General features: G+C 35.8%; 1 protein-coding gene across 4 annotated transcripts in view; it reads left to right on the top strand.

Annotated features, from left to right (window-relative positions):
* Positions 1–17,161, top strand: part of TPR (translocated promoter region, nuclear basket protein) — a 40,953-nt gene that overhangs the window by 831 nt on the left and 22,961 nt on the right. For all 4 annotated transcript variants that reach the window (XM_068953581.1, XM_068953582.1, XM_068953583.1 and 1 more), the window contains exons 2-23: positions 735–839; positions 1,313–1,386; positions 2,458–2,554; positions 2,924–3,027; positions 3,742–3,906; positions 4,660–4,752; positions 4,882–4,962; positions 6,400–6,487; positions 7,034–7,174; positions 8,110–8,201; positions 8,956–9,153; positions 9,791–9,898; positions 10,447–10,673; positions 11,536–11,699; positions 12,173–12,312; positions 12,398–12,546; positions 12,864–13,026; positions 13,480–13,614; positions 14,340–14,480; positions 14,649–14,817; positions 15,814–15,980; positions 16,665–16,817. In XM_068953581.1, the coding sequence (XP_068809682.1) occupies positions 735–839; positions 1,313–1,386; positions 2,458–2,554; positions 2,924–3,027; positions 3,742–3,906; positions 4,660–4,752; positions 4,882–4,962; positions 6,400–6,487; positions 7,034–7,174; positions 8,110–8,201; positions 8,956–9,153; positions 9,791–9,898; positions 10,447–10,673; positions 11,536–11,699; positions 12,173–12,312; positions 12,398–12,546; positions 12,864–13,026; positions 13,480–13,614; positions 14,340–14,480; positions 14,649–14,817; positions 15,814–15,980; positions 16,665–16,817 (2,954 nt within the window). The remainder of the gene's footprint in view (positions 1–734; positions 840–1,312; positions 1,387–2,457; positions 2,555–2,923; positions 3,028–3,741; positions 3,907–4,659; positions 4,753–4,881; positions 4,963–6,399; positions 6,488–7,033; positions 7,175–8,109; positions 8,202–8,955; positions 9,154–9,790; positions 9,899–10,446; positions 10,674–11,535; positions 11,700–12,172; positions 12,313–12,397; positions 12,547–12,863; positions 13,027–13,479; positions 13,615–14,339; positions 14,481–14,648; positions 14,818–15,813; positions 15,981–16,664; positions 16,818–17,161) is intronic.

Below are 17,161 nucleotides of genomic sequence, written 5' to 3' on the forward strand. Positions count from 1 at the left end.
TTTGAAATTGTAAGATACTATTAAGAAGCATAAAATATGTTTTAAAAAAAAAAAAAAAGATTCCTCGGTGCTTTTTTAGAAGTCCACTATGCCTGATAGAAAAGTTATCTCTGATTTTACCAAGCGTTTTACAGTTAAGCTCTGTAACGCAGTTACTGTTTCATATAATAAATCACAATTTAGATCTATTTTTTTCAGTATTCTGGGATGTGCAGCATAGAACATAGGAATTCTGTTTCAGAAGCATTTGTAAAACACTTTCCAGATTTTATCTCGGGGTACCTAGGCTTACATGGGCTTTATTATATCTGTGTAGAAATACTCTACAGATTACCAAGAAAAATACTCTACAGAAATACCATACAAGAAATTTTAAGTTGATGTAATTGAGCCCACACTACATGGTTGTATTAATAGAACTGACTGGAGCTAAATCAAAAACATTAAGTAAAAAAATTGATTAGATTTTTATTTTATGAATCATGTTCAGAAACATACATTTTTCCTTGCTAACAAAGTATTTTCAACAGTGTTAATCCAATTTAGAAATACCTCTTTTGGCTTCAGAAAGACAGGTTTTCTTCTTTGGATTCTACTATAGTATTATTATTTTCAGATGTTCTCTTGATAAGTATTGTTCTTTAATATACTTGTCGATAAGTAGGGTTTTTGTTAAAGATGAGAAATGAGAAAAGTTACTTATTAAGAATTGACATAGCATTGTCGTTTTGCAGAACAACAATACTTTGAAGTAGAAAAGCGTCTGGCTCAAAGTCAGGAGAGGCTTGTAAATGAGACCCAAGAATGTCAAACTCTCCGTGAGGAGCTTAAAAAACTTCGTAAGTATAACTGCACATTCTTAAGACCGGACAAAATTTGTCATTCCGTAATCCAATGTTATACTGAAATGCTTAAAGCTTTAAGCAGGAGTTTAAAATCACTTGTCAGTAACTTTTGTTGTTTCTGCAGATAAAGTGATATTTTACTTTTTCATGCAGTTTTTCTTTTTAATGGAAATTTCAGTTTAAGGGAAAAAGAAAGCCTTGTATTTGCTTTCTGGTTTTGTAATAATAATAAGACAGTGGACATATGTTGATCTTGGCAATAAATGTCTCTGCCCTTAAGGACTGCTTTAGGTTGCTTCAATACTGCTCAGGCCATCCAATCTATGTACTGGGTTTCTGTTTACTGTAGTCTTGAATTCTTCCCTTTCTTGTCAGTGTTGATAAGGGAAATGATGACTTAATTGCATCTGGAGAATGGGTTCTGTTACAATGGAGTTACCTCACTGCTATTTCTTCTTATCGAACAGATGACCAGCTGAAGTCGCTGAATGAGAAAAATAAAGAACTTGAAGCTGCTCAGGATCGTAACACAGCCATACAGGTACCAGAGGAACTAGGTGATAAGTTGAAAGACTGATTCACCTCTTTGATTGCACCAAAGATTGCACCAAAGCAAATTCCAAAATAGACTTTAGTTATATCAGTACAGATATAGTTACCTTTGTTCAGGAAGATTGTGTGGTTTCTGGATAATGTTCAGTTTTAACAAACTGAGATACAGGTGTACTTACGGCAGCGCAGTTACTGTTATTTCAGTTTCAGTAGATTGTTTCCTCTTAGTTGAAAGCTGTTCCAAAGTTAGTTAAGCTAACCCTTCAATCAAACAGTGGCAGCTATGCTTCATATTGCAGCTCATCTACTGTTAAGCTATAAATTGAAGAGGAGATCTTTCTCCCCCATCCTTTTCCACATACTGACATGGTTTTCCTTGCATTATGACTAAAAGTCACTTCAGCTGACTAATCCAGCAGACGACTGATTCTGGTGCAGGAAGGGAGAATATTGTTAGATTGATTTGTCCACAATGAGAAGATGTATCTGATGTTTCCCCAGAGGACTTCAGTCAAATACAGTGTCTTGCGAGAACCAGAGAGAGCCCTGTTGCAGGTTGGGCACCCCTGTGCCAGTTAAGGAAAGGCACGGAGACTAGCTATTCAGTGAACAGATCTCGTAAGCTGAGTGATACTCCTCTCTTTTCTTTGCTACCTAATTGCATGCAATACTGGCATTTCACATGTAAGCACAAAGGGGTAGCTGGGCATTAGTATCAGAATGGTTTGTGAAAAATTAGTTTAAACTCACTGAAAGCTGTTGGGTGTGGAAACTTGAATGCACTAGAAGAAAGCAGTGTGTTAACCTGCATTTGTGTGAATTATATATACCAAGGTGATAGAAACAATGAAAGCAGCTACACTTCTCTGCCGTGTAGTTTAGACCGAATCAGTTTCCCACTGTCGAACCATCTTATACCAGCTTTCAGTCGCTGTAGTTGGCAGGGATAACTTGCTGTTATTTAGCACACGTCTCTGTGGTGTTAAATGTAAATGGTGACTATAAACTGTCAAATAAAGCTGATTACACTTCTTTAGTGCTCTTTTGCGATTTTTTTCAGAGCCATTTAATTAGAGAAAAAGAAGAACTGGAAGCTGAAAAAAGAGATTTGGTTCGAACAAGTGAAAGACGATCTCAGGAAGTTGAACATTTAAATGGTACATCCAAGAATATAGTAACAAAACAGTTCACGTCCTTATGTTAAACAAAAGATTTGCTTGAAGAATTGGGCTGGTATGGAGTATCCAGTTTGTGTAGAGAGCTCCCAGTAATGGACTAGCAGAAAACAGGATTTAGTTTGGGGAAGAGAAATGAGGTAGGAAGTTACATGCAAGTTGTAGAAAAACACAGCGTTTTGGTAAATAGTGCTTGGCTTTGCGCAGAGAAAACAACACAAAAGTTGACAGTATTCTCATCATAAGTTATCTGTTTTCGTTCTTTACGTTGTTAGTTAAACCTAGTTAATAGGTAAAACTAATAGTTTTACTGTTAGTTTGTTTACATGTGTTTCCTCCTCCCTCTCCCAGAGGATGTTAAACGCTTAAATGAAAAGCTTACAGAAGCAAACACAGAAAAGGTGAAACTTCAGTTAAAGTTAGATGAACTTCAAACATCAGATGTTTCTGTGAAGGTGGGTAGTGTTTTATATTCATTGTACTTGTTAATGTGATAATGCTATCAATAAATAGTTGTTTACATGTGTTGTAATCATCATTTTGTCATTATTAACTTTGAAAGTAGGTCAAACCACTTACATGCTTCTTCTGTCATTTCTGACAAAAGGTCTTACTATAAAATTGATGTCAGGGTTTGGAAGTCAGAGGCATGTAGGGAGCAAGTAATATTTAGAGCTAATACATAGAGCGCATCAGTTTGGACAAGCATGCCCAAGCCTCAGCAGCGGCAGTAGCAGCTGCTCCTGCCCACTAGGAAGAAGGCCTGCAGGTCCTTGAAGGCAGGTGGAAAGGAGAAAAAAGTCTACTTCTGAACATGCACCACTTCTCTATTGGCAGAGTAAACGCGATAAAGAAGTGTAAAGGGAGGAGGAAGGTAATGGTTTGATATCTTAATTTCATTTTCTTTGACTAGAAGAAAATCTTTATGTTCCTGTCTATTGTAAAAAAACCAAACTTTGAGAAAGCTAACTCATGTCAAGAAGTTCTTTGTAGTCTGAGACAGGTAAGTTAGTATTACCAATGCAATAAGGAGCACCACCTGTCATTTGATTTTTTTTTTTTTCCAAATTACAGTGTTGTTTTTACTTCTGCTCTGGTCATAGTACTTTGATTAGATTCTTTATTTTCTGTGGAACTGGTACAATCACATTGTGCAATTTTATTTATAGTATCGTGAGAAAAGGTTGGAGCAAGAAAAGGAATTACTACAGAGTCAAAACACTTGGCTGAACACTGAGCTGAAAGCCAAAACTGATGAACTTCTACATACTGCCAGAGAAAAAGGCAATGAGATCTTGGAGCTTAAATGTAATCTGGAGAACAAGAAAGAGGAGGTAATAGAATTCCTGATTGTTGTCGTCATTTCATATAAATAATACCACAGGATTAATTGAATTATTAACTGAATTAATACATTTATTATAGCACTTATTTTTTTCTAAAGAAAAAAATCAGTGTGTGTTTTGCAACTACTAAGGGCTTGTGCTTTACAAGGAATATGTATAGTTACCATTATGTAAAATAGAAGAATTTTTAATTATAAATGAGGTATAAATATATCTCACTTTAATTCTAACCTAGAAACCAGAAATTTTGGAGTCACAGATAACACAAGGATGTAATGGTATAATGCTGTGAAAACGTACAGAAATACGATTCTTAGTTGTGGAAGAGGCAGAAGAGTCTGACTTAACATTCTTTAGGTTGTATGTGTGTGATGATATTTTTGTTTTCCTGCAGCAAAACACATGGCAGAATCAATGGCCATATTTTGAAAATATTGAGCTTCAGTGAGCTTCTGTTTAGGTACCTCAGCAGTTGTTTTTACAGCTATTTGAATTGGTCAGGTTCTCTGTTGTGCACAGCTCCTTTGAGAGCTCCCACTGAGAGAGGTTATTTAGATGTATATAATTTGAATAATTTGGGGCATCTCACTGTTTGGTTTAGCTGTATGCACGGGAGCAAAGACCTTTTATTCTATTTCTGGATTTTTTTTTTAAGTAGAAAGCAGTGAGATGTGTATTTTCTGAAATGGTGAATTGTGAAGACAAATTTATACGTGATACCCTCATTTACTATTTGAACAGGTTTCCAGAATGGAGGAACAGGTAAACAGCTTAAAACAATCAAATGAAAATCTTCAGAAACATGTGGAAGACCTTTTGAGCAAATTGAAGGAGGTAAGATAATTTGAAATGTGTGTGTGACAGGATTACAGTTGCTTCTGCAATTTAAAAAAAAAAAAAAAAAAAAGGGGAAATGGAAATAATGGTTTGCCCCCCCACCCCACCTCTTCTTTAATTCACTAGGCAAAAGAACAACAAGCTAGTATGGAGGAAAGATTCCACAATGAGCTGAATGCCCACATCAAGTTATCCAACTTATATAAGGTAAATCTAATGATAGGTGTATGTTAGTGTTATTCTTGGATCTAAATCTTGGTCTTAAGTGTAATGCAGATCACTGTTTTGTTTGTTTATTTTTGATTCTGTCCCTATAAAGTGTAAATGTGAGGAAGAGTATCTTAGTTTGGGTAACTGATATGACCAGATAGCTGAAATACTGCTGCTTTTTTTTGCCAATTATGATGATGTCTTAGGCAACGTTTGTAATCTTACATTGCTTAGTTTTGTTTAATCTATAGAATGATCTATGTTTGTAATGTTATACTCAGGACTTTGAGGCTTCATGTTGTTTGAGTGTAGTTACATCTTTAAACATTGTAGCAGGAGATGAGGGCGGTCTTATATAAAGGATGACTATGCAAGTTGTTTTTTATGCACGGTTAGCAGATGTTCATTGAAATGAACGCTGCAAGGGTTAGTGGTGTGATAAGAAGCGGTTAAATGTCACACGTCACCTGATTCAAGCATAATTTAAATAGATTTTTGTTGACTATTATTATGTCAGCTCATGGAGTGAAAACACTTTCCTGTAGTTTACTAAGACCAAATCTGCTACAGAAGTGGAGGATTGAATAGTCTTCAGTTTATACATCTATATTATAGTCACCTAGAATTAAGTGGGGTGGAATGTTTGAATTCTTTGTTAATATTTTGTATGATAAATGTGAGCAGAGGTCCCTTCAGTTAACAGCAAGTCAATAACTAATTTTTCTTGAGCATAACAGATTGCCATTTACCTTTTGGTTTTTTTACTCCTCCTTTTTATCCTTTGCATTTATTATAGAAACTTTGGTTTGATGGTGCTTGAAGGTTTGCCCTGTGCCTAACATACGGTTCACTATCTACCTTTGATTGCTGATGTAAAATATTAAAAGAATCGAGATTGAGTGCTATCCCATTAGAGCCTATTCTGAATCTTGACTGATTACCAGAAGTTCAATCAGCTTTGTTTGCGTTGCTGTCTCTGCTTTGTTCAGTTGTCGTCTCTACTGGACTCGCGGAATTACTTAGAATATTGTACAGTCTTGCACTTGTGAGATTTTTTTAATTAGGGGCAAAAAAATGAGTGTTTGTATAAGACTCCCTAAAAATCTCAAATTTTTAAGAACGATCCAAACTGACTACTTAAATTTCTCCAAACTAGTTCCCCCACCCCACCCAACTAAGGAATAAACCAGCACTGGCTGAAAAACACCTAAAGGGCATACAAACATACACGTTAGTTGGCCTTGTCATATGAGCGCCTGACACTCCTCTAACAGTCAGATCATGACTGTTGTATCTAGGTGAAAATTAAACTAAGTGGAAACGGAATTGTCTGGTTTAGGTGAATCTTGTGCTCAAAAACAGTTTGGGCTTTCAAGTAAAGATATATTTGCTGTCGCTGAATAATAAAATTTTAAATAAAATGCCTGTATTTAGAGTGCTGCTGATGATTCAGAGGCAAAAAGTAATGAACTGACAGGAGCAGTAGAAGAATTGCACAAGCTTCTGAAGGAAGCGGGTGAAGGTAAGCTGCGTGTGAGAAACGGCAAATGTAAAAGAACTGTTAGTTCATGTTCCTTTGGAACAGAGTTTAAATTCTGAGAAATAATTATGGAGCGTCTATGAAGGGAAATCATTAGATTTGGGGGCGGGGGGTGGAGGAAAGGAGGAAACATCAGTCATCCTGTAACAAAAATTTTACACAAATATTTGAATTTTGGGGGTTGGGGGAGGACTGGGGGAAGAGTCTTCAAATGTACCTGGGGATTTTACTTTAGGTTTTGGTGAGAAGACCTAATTTTGCAAGGTTATCTTTTCGTTTGAGTTTTCTTGCTTTAGATTTCTTTTCATTGATAAATAGTGGTTCATATTTTTAGTTGGTATCTTCCAAGCAAAAGTGATAAGCAGCATTTCATGCTTCTGTCCTGTTACTGATTTATTTTTAACAACATGAGCTTCTGCAGACTGCGTGAAAGTGAAATTTTAAAGTGATTTGAAGTGATGTTTTTGCAGACTTTAGCCTTTCTAAAGGAAAAAAAAATCCAAACCTTATTGTCTGATTTAATTTTAGCTAATAAAGCAACCCAGGAGCATTTGGCTGAAGTGGAAGAGTCAAAAGCTGCGATGGAAAAAGAACTGAGAGAAAAGATCAGTAAGCTGGAAAAAGAGCTAGAGAATGCAAACGACTTACTATCTGCTACAAAACGTAAAGGTAGGGGTAACATTAAGAACTGAAGTACATGAAGCCTCAAGCTTTGTCTCCTAAGTAGTTTTTCGTGAAATTACTGTGCTAGAATTTCCAAATGAAGTAAGTGCATTAGTCTTAATTCATCTTTGGTCAGCTCTAATCATGTGTTTTAGAAGCTTTTTTGCACACAAATAGATAGATAGATTCCACCAGAAAATGCATTTCTATCAAAATGTTTTCTGAAGTTCTTTTGTTAATCTGACACATTGTTTCAAAGAGAAGGGAGAGAGATGTTTCCTTACGGCTGAATCATCCTGCTTTTATTTATTTTTTTTGTGGGGAGGATTCTTGTTTTCTCTTTATAAAGAAGAAAAAAGCCTCTGTCCTTAAATTTCTGTTTAACAGTAAGTCATACTCAGTATCCACCAGTTTAGTTCTATCGATGTGAAGCACTTTGTGTTTTCTGTTGGAAAGGAAATTCTGTTGCTGTAGCTAATATATGCAGGCAAAAGGGCAGTGAGGGAACAGAGAAGCACAAGGTATACTTGCTAATTCTCTATTTTAATTTGATGAAAGTGAACAAGTACTCAGCCACTCTAAGCCTCCTGCAAAGTTTGCTAAGAAATCTGATGTTAAACTTTGCTATCTTGCTTGTTTTTTGCACCTGGTAGTTCAGTTATTTGCATTTTGGAATTATCTGAATTTTAAGAGACTAACAGCAAAAGTTCTTTGTGATTTCAAATTACACTGATCAAAGAACTTGAAAATATATAGTAATGAAATATAATATGTCATATTAGTCAATTATGCGTATGTATGTGTAATCTAGATTACTTTTAAAGTATGACAGTTATAAAATGCAAAGGTATATGAAGATTTGTTCTTTACTTTATTAACAAATACTTATAATGAGAATTATAGCAGCATTTTAATGGTATTTGGTGGGATTATGTCTTCAGGAGCCATACTGTCTGAGGAGGAGCTAGCAGCTATGTCTCCTACTGCTGCAGCAGTTGCTAAAGTAGTCAAACCTGGAATGAAATTAACTGAGGTGAGTGAGACACTCTTGAAGTTTCAAGGCCTGTGAAAAGCCAGCAGCGAGATTTACTTGCTCCGTTAATAGTCCGAGAATAGAGATTTCTGTTCATTTGCTAGGATTTGTTACAGTACCTGACCAAAGTCAAAATCTTCTTACATGCTTGAGGCGGATTTTACTAGCTAAATTACTGAATTACTGCGATTTTTATGCAACATACCTTATAATTTTCTTCCATATAATATCAAAGCATTTATTTTTTTCCCCTGAAATTTTATTTGTGCATATCAAGTTTTTTTTTTTTTTAAAGACACTGTTCTGCTGTGTCTTATGCTTGCAGAAGGAAATGAACATAATGATACATTATACATAGTTTTTGTTTTTTTGCACTTCCATGCAACGATCGAGTATTTTCTTTTTGTTTGTTTTCTGGTGCTTCTGTCCAGCCGTTAAAGTTAAATTGTTTGTTGCTTTCTCATGGGATACTAATCTTGATACTTTATTTCTTAAACTTGCACAAGATTTGCCCCTTTTACGTAGAGGGCATTTTTTACAGTTGCAATGTAAATGTTTGCAGTTTTTAAGTTAATAGGAATAACTGCTTGCCTTGATATGAGTCATGAGCAAACATTTTTAAAAAGTTCAATTTGTTTCTCTAATTAGTTTAGACTTGTATAAAATTATACTGCTTGAATGTATGATTTGTCTAATTATTGGTGGTTCTTTGATACAACTAGACAGACTTCTTCAAAACAACTTTTTGTTGCAGCTGTACAATGCATATGTAGAAACTCAGGATCAGTTGCTTTTGGAAAAGCTGGAGAATAAGAGAATTAATAAATATTTGGATGAAATAGTGCAGGAAGTGGAAGCCAAAGCACCAATCTTAAAACGGCAGCGTGAAGAGTTTGAGCGCTCCCAAAAAGCCGTTGCTAGTCTGTCTGCAAAGCTGGAACAAGCTATGAAGGTCAGTGTGAAAGAAAGAGAAAATAGCACGTAAAGGATATGGAAGAAATGGATGTTGGTAATTAATCCTGTGGGTTATTAGTAAATGTATAAAATGGATCTTTTAGTCAACTGTTACTGCAGTTAAAAGTCTGTTGAACATCCTAGCTTGAGGTTTTTAGACTATACATAGTATTCTTTGGACATGATGTTTTTCAGAGTTTGCATTGCATTGGGTGCTTAAATGCGCTAACTCACAATCTTTGACTTTCTATGCGAGTAGAATTCTTTCTACAAACAAAGATTTTTTGCATCTGTCTGTCCAAAGAAATAAAATTTGACTTTACCCAGTTCCTGTTAATACTGAAAGAGGTATGGACATTGAACACTAATACGGCATGAAACATTATGGCCTTTGTTTCTAAAATATGCAAAGTTGAACCTCTGTACTGTAATTTAAAGTAATAAAGGTTTGGAGTTGCACATTTTAGTCGAAGGAAGAGAACTGGTCTTCAAGAAGCCAATAATTAGTAGATAATTAAAGTCAGAGCTATTGTGCAGTATAAAAATTCACAAGGCAACGTTTGACGTCATCTCTTTGGAAAGAAATGTGTCTTAATTGAGTTGATGTGTATTTCTTAATGTTTGTATACTTGAAGGAAATCCAGCGATTACAAGAGGATGCTGATAAAGCCAATAAGCATGCCTCTATGCTTGAAAGAGAAAACCAGAGACTGGAAATACAAGTAAAAGACCTTTCACAGCAGGTAGAACAAATATTGCTATGTTTTTAAAATGTACTTTCTCCAATTTATTTATTAACATGGTGCTGCATTTCTCTTGTTAACCCTTAGAGTTGTATTCAGCCGTTCAGATACACTTGGGTTGTCACAAGAGCCTTTGTGATATCGAAAGCATATTCTTGGGATAATAATGTGCTTTTTCATATTTCTGCTTATGCAATTAGAATAAATTTGGCTGGATAAAAGCGAAGCTATTTAGGCAGTTCAAGATCTGTCACGGGAAACTGAAGTATAACTTGTTTTGCATTTGTTTAATTGGAATGCCCTGTGATTTCTTCACAGAACTGAAAACCAAGAATACCGACTTCTGGTGTTGATGTGGTTTCCCTTTGTTAAACTGTTTTTTCTATGCTGTAGATATCTTGCATGGATTTATTGATGTAATAGTTCAAGTGTTGTAGGTAATTTGTATGAGGAAAAAACAACTTGCTTTCAAGTACTTTACTAGATTGTTTTTCACAGTTAACTGTTAAAGCTACGTGCAATTCTTACACTAGAATGTTCTCTTTCAGATTCGTGTGCTCTTAATGGAACTTGAAGAAGCTAGAGGCAATCACGTGATTCGTGATGAAGAAGTGAGCTCTGCTGACATCAGTAGCTCTTCTGAAGTGATATCTCAGCATCTAGTCTCTTACAGAAATATTGAAGAACTTCAGCAGCAGAATCAGCGTCTCTTGGTGGCTCTTCGGGAGCTGGGGGAGGCCAGAGAAAAGGAGGAACAAGAAACAACATCATCCAAGTAAGCTCTGTTCCTTCTAGTAAAGTGTTCATACTAAGTAGTAACAGGGCATTATTTAAACATTTCTTTCAATGTTTTTTGTTTTATTGTTATTAATTGTGTGTGCATATATATATATGTGTGTATGCTCACGAGCAGACACGCAATTCACATCAAGGCAAATTGTTGTTAAGCAACATTGTCTTAGTTTCAGGTTAAAATCCTGTCTAGCTTTATATTGTCATTCCTTTTTATCACTTTTTATTTAGCTAAGGTAAAAAATACTGCTCTTCCAAAAATTCTTCCTAAAAATTTTTCCTAACCCACAGATGAACAGCAGTATGAGAACATACACTGAAATTCAAGCCTTTCGTAATAGTAGAATTGTGTGGAAAATCTTTTAAAGTTGTAACATTCAGTAAAGAGAAATGTCAGCCTTTTAGTGAATGTGACTTCACACAGTAGTGCTGTCTTCCAAAAAAGGGAGGAGTTGAATTGAATTGGTTTTGTTAAGCTTCCAGTTCTGTTAGCCAACAAAGTACTGAATGTATGCATATTTGATTCGCTAGCTCACAGAGACTCCGTTCTGTGTGGTAAGTTCTCAGCCTGATTCTCTGTTTACGCTACTGTTGCGTGAAGTTATTTGCATGAATATAATTACATCTATTCTGCTGTTCTTGGAAGAGGCCAGCTTTCATTGTCGACTACAAAAAAAATTAAAAAGTCCAAAGGCCAAATCTTCCTGTAAGTTTGGTCAAAAATCTCAATGGTACTTCACTTTCAAAGATAAAATAAATGTCGACTAAAAGATAAAAGGAAAGGATTGTGTTACCTTGTTACATTTTGCTGTGCAAGTTACTAAAACAACTATTCTTGGCTTCAGAATTTCTGAGCTTCAGAGTCAACTCGAAGAAGCTCTCAATGAGCTAGAGAAACTGCGTGAATCGCGTCATCACCAGCTGCAGCTGGTTGAGTCTATAGTTCGTCAGCGTGACATGTTCCGCATATTGCTGGCACAGACCACAGGAGCTATCATTCCTTTGCAAGGTAGGCTTCGCGTTTCTGCACCATTCAAAAAATAGCATTGTCATTTGTTGCGAGCTTTCAGGAGTGGTGCTGAAATGGTACTAGTAACTTCTGTTAGTAGAGTATTCGTTTTTTACCCTTCATCATTGGAAAATCCATAAATTGGGATTTAGGCACATGGTTGTAGTTTAATAGTGTAATGAGTCACCATGTATCAACTGAGCTTTAGCAGTAACTACGTGTGTTCTGCTAACCTACCGTAGCTATTAAGCAGAACGTGTAGGCTCATACTTTCTTCTCTGATGTTTAAGCTAATTGTTTCACCCTGTGTTTTGGCTCTTGCTAGAAAAATGGACAATCAGTCACTTGGTTAGGAGAGCCCAAGACTTTCCAAATAGCAGTGTTGTTCTTGGCCACGTTTAAATGTGGTTATGTGATCTTCTGCTTTGGCAAGTATTCGTTTTAAAAGTGTCTTTAAAATTCTCTTTATTTAGCTTCAGGTATATTACCAGAGGAGATTTCTCTTACATCTACTCCAAAACGCTCAAATATACCTCAGGCCATGTCAACTCCTGCTCCAGTATCAATGACTGAGTCAGTGGAGACTGTGGAGGCTAAAGCTGCGCTTAAGCAGGTATGTTTTCCAGTAAACGCTCTGGAAAGCTGTCATTGTTTCTTTATACTTATGTAAGCACTTTTATGTCTGTTCTGTGATACAGTTGCAGGAAGTTTTTGAGAACTACAAAAAAGAAAAGGCGGAGAATGACAAGTTGCTGAATGAACAAAATGAAAAACTTCAGGAGCAAGTCACGGAATTGAGGTCACAAAATGCAAAGATATCCACACAGCTGGAGTTTGCTTCCAAACGGTAAATTAGCTGCTCAATTGCATTTCCTTATTTGTGTAGCCTTTGTCAGTAGAATCATGCTGCATGCTTCGCATTAAGCTACAGTTTGCTTTGGAAGAATTGCCGTGAAACATTGCTATTGTCTATTGAGTTAAAGACAAAATAACGAAGGTGGGATCAAGAATATACTGTCTAGGTGTGTAAGCCCCATAGAAGGCTACCTGAAAACTGGTACGCTGGAACACAAAACATGTAGCTGTGTATATATACCTCCTACAATTAAATTCAGATAATTTAACTTGATGAATATGTACTTCTCTTTGTTGTTCCATGTGAAGTTATGAAATGCTTCAGGATAATGTTGAAGGGTATCGTCGAGAAATAACATCTTTGCATGAGAGAAACCAGAAACTCACAGCTACAACTCAGAAGCAAGAGCAGATAATAAACACTATGACTCAAGACTTGAGGGGAGCTAATGAAAAACTGGCTGTGGCAGAAGTGAGTAATACACTGTATTATACTTTCAGATATTCCAAGTTAGTGCAAGAGTTTTTCTTATGGTTATCCTCGGAGTTGTCAGAACTCTTTTGGCTATTAAATTTGTCGTAGCTTGCGTGCATGTGTGTTGAGATATTTTGTGAAATGTTACAGGTGAATACATTAAATGTATCAAGTACTGAGGGAAGGCGAAATATCTTGGGAGTGTTGTTCCAATAACCATATTTAAAGAGAAAACAGAATGTGGTTGATCATACAGTTATGCTCTTACAGTTCTGGGCCTAGTTGCATAAATTTGATTTTTACAGTTCTCTAATCTTAAATCAGGAGCTCTTTTTTGTTTTCTTAATTAGGACTGCTAACTGATCATAAAAGTAAGATTGGCCAAATTAGAATTAATGCACAGATTTGGGATTGTTAGCAAATTTCCTTTTGTTCTTTGCTCTCTTAAAGGTGAGAGCCGAAAACTTAAAAAAAGAGAAAGATATTTTGAAGATGTCAGATGTACGTTTAACTCAGCAACGTGAATCTTTATTAGTCGAACAAAGAGGACAGAACTTACTGCTTACTAATTTACGAACTATTCAGGTATGTGGCGTTATTTACATTCAAGTCTGAGTCTGTCTTTCGGTCAACAACCATTGAAATAGACTCCAGCAGTGATCGGATTGAGTCTTAAAGAGGAGTTTTTGTTACAATTTTTGTTAAAAATTGGCACACAAATTACTTACGCAGCTTGTGAAAATAAATTTGTCATACTTATCCTAAATTATGATGGTCTGCTATTTACAGAGGCAAATTCCTGAGAATTTTGAGTTGATGAGAAAGATCTTCACATTAAAATGGAAACACAGTGCATAAAACAAATTAAAAGGAAAAACGTTACGTTACGTAACTTTGATAATAATAAAATTTACTGTTACCTGTCTTGGCAATTTCTTTTCTTTTTTCTTTTTTCTTTTTTTTTTTTTTTTAAGGTATAGCGAATACCTGTACAACATTTGTCATGTGACTAAATGATATTTATGTAGCAATTTTTTTTTAAATCCCTGGAGTTAGACCGTGTGGATTTTCTTCTAATAATATTTCTTGTATTTTTATTATTAAAGAATATTTGGAAACAAAGTCAAACATTTTTAAGTTCTACTTTTCATAATATTCTCTATGTCTACCTATTATTACTTGCTCCATGCAGTAATTATTTTGTAGATAGAAGTGTTGTAACCGATATCTTTGTATGAAATGCTGTAATAACTGAGAAGAAAATTATTCAAGTGTATTCTGAGCATAGTGCATTTTTGCTCTTTTATCAGGGAATACTGGAGAGGTCTGAGACAGAAACAAAGCAAAGACTCAATAATCAGATAGAAAAACTAGAGCGTGAGATATCTCAGCTGAAGAAGAAACTAGAAAGTGAGGTGGAACAAAGGCATGCCCTTACCAAAAATCAAGAGGCAAGTATAGTTATAAATATGCTAAACTTATTTGAGTGAAAACAAAAACACTGTTGCGTGGCTTCTGTCAGTTTATACTGCTCTGTTTGTCATATGTGAAATTTCCAAACATAATGGATCCTTGTGCTGTGCGTGATAGTTAAAAATTTAAAAACATTGTCTTAACAGGTTCATATCTTGGATCTGAAGAGGCAACTTGAGACTGAGACAAACCGTCATGTTAACACCAAGGAACTTCTGAAGAATGCCCAAAAAGAAACTGCAGTTTTGAAACAGCAGCTTAATAATACAGAGGCTCAGTTAGCATCTCAGTCCTCACAGAGGGCTCCAGGGAAAGGTAAAAAGAAATGCAGTGCAGAAAACAGTCTTACGTTAAACACTGCTCTATGCAGATAAGGTAAAATTCGTCCTCTTTTAGAATTAGGGAAATAGGCAGAAAAAAAAAAATCTTCGTTGTTACTATTATTATTACAGTCACAAGATTAACCAGGGTGAGTTTTGTTTGTGATTTTGGTTTTTTGTTTGAATGTTTGTTTTGACCAGCAGAGTTCATATCATGTCACTAGTGCTTATTAAAATAAGTTCTTTCGGGGCTGTTTTGTATGTAACGTGGGAGGTTTCAGGACACTGCCCTTAAAAACGCTTTTTATTTCCTGTGGTAAGTGTGAGGTTTCTACTGCAGAATGTGTTAGCTACGCTGCTGATGCTTATTTGTAGCAATATTTATAGCTAGGAACGTACTTAAATAGTAAGCCGCTGTTTCGATCAGGGCAGACAGTTTTCTGTGGAGAAATTTTGCAAATGTTTGGGCGGGGGGAGGGAGGGAGGTGGTGTGTTTTAGGTTGAAACCTGAAAAGATTTCAGGTTTTCAGCAGAGTAATGATTTAAAGAACAGTGATTTCAATAGGGCAGTGTTTTAACTTAGCTGCACTTAGCCCGTATTTCCAGATTCTCAAACTTAGCAATCTGAAAACATATATTATTAGTTTGACTGGATTTATCTGAGGACATGTACAAGTCTAATGCTGTTTTTACATGCACGTTACGCAAAAAGTCACCCGGAGATAAGGCAGGTAGTTCATGGGTTTACTTCATAATTTTTACCGTGCCCAATAAATTTCAACAGCGATAGCCCTCAAAGAACTTGTTGTGTTTATAAGGTACTGAAAAAGTAATAAGCTAAGGAATCTTTTCTGTGGATTTTTTTCTATTTCAAGTAAGCACACTTAGAAATATGTGTATTCCTATTTTGCAGTCACCTGACTGGAATGTTTCTGAAATCTCCTCAGATGACTTGTACAGTTAATGAACGCGTTCTAATATTATATTATAGGTCAGCCAAATACAAATGAAGATGTGGATGATCTCGTAAGTCGACTAAGACAAGCTGAGGAACAAGTTAATGACCTGAGAGAAAGACTCAAAACTAGTTCTAGTAATGTGGAACAGTACAGGGCTATGGTCCTTAGTCTAGAGGAATCCCTTAATAAGGAAAAACAAGTAAGTAGATAACAGTTAATTAACATTGTCTATTGCAGCAAAACAGAAACAGGATGAACGATATTTATTTTTATTATCTGTACTGTAATCTGTAGGATCGTGGGAGGAAGCCAAGAAACTAAAGTTAGTCTAGAAGGCGCCACAAAGTAGTGCAGTAAGACCATATATTAGAGAACTTGATTAAAAACACTTTTAGCAATGGGAATATTAGACCTTTTTGCAGTATACTTTTAAAACATAAGTTTTACTCGAGGCTGGACTCTGCCGATGTCTTCCTTCAAAAGGGGGAAGTGTGTTTAAGAACTCTTCCTATAATCCTGTGATTGCTGATAACCAAAGCATTAGTTAGTGTTCAGTCAGAAGCAGTTAGTATTTGATGAAGAAGGTGTGAATTTGAATTCTTCAGTCTCTTGTACTGCAGACTTTATGTATAATAAATTTATGTTGGTTGCTGCATACTTGAATGAAGTAATCTAAAACTTTATCAGATGTACTTCATGAGGTATTGCAGTTTTGGGAAATTTGTAATAATATTCTCAGTGGTATTTGAGGATTTTATGTTCTAAACAAGATGCTGAGAATACCTGTTCTGGCTTAAAATCGTTACTAAATTACAGATTTTGCATCAGAATACCATATTTGAAGCAAAAAGTATTCATTTGTTTTTAATTGATTTTGATGAAGGTGACAGAGGAAGTTCGTGCAACGGTTGAAGCTCGTTTGAAGGAATCTTCAGAGTATCAAGCACAGCTGGAAAAGAAGCTGATGGAGGCAGAGAAAGAAAAGCAAGAACTTCAAGAGGAGAAGCGTAAAGCTGTGGAGAGTATGGAACAACAGGTACGTGCTGAACGTTCACCCCTTGAACTCCCCGATAAAGAGCCCATCGGCACGTGCTTCCAAATAATTCCATAAAGGTAAATTTGTTTTCACTTCCCTCTGTAGGGGGAATACAGTGTAGTAGTGTCCCAAATGAAATCTTCCCAAATGGATATAGGAAGCCTAACTGAATTTGACAGGCTGTTAAACCTGAGCGATACGTTAAGCTTATCACTTTGTTAGGGTGGTGTTGTATTTAAAACTATTCTTATCGCCTTGAACTTTGAGCGCTGTCTGCAGAAAAACATGAATAGAAAGCCCTTGAGAAGGTTTCAGAAAGAACTTTTTGCAGTACAAACCAAAAA

Source organism: Struthio camelus, chromosome 8, assembly GCF_040807025.1.
Source record: "Struthio camelus isolate bStrCam1 chromosome 8, bStrCam1.hap1, whole genome shotgun sequence".
Classification (NCBI taxonomy): domain Eukaryota; kingdom Metazoa; phylum Chordata; class Aves; order Struthioniformes; family Struthionidae; genus Struthio; species Struthio camelus.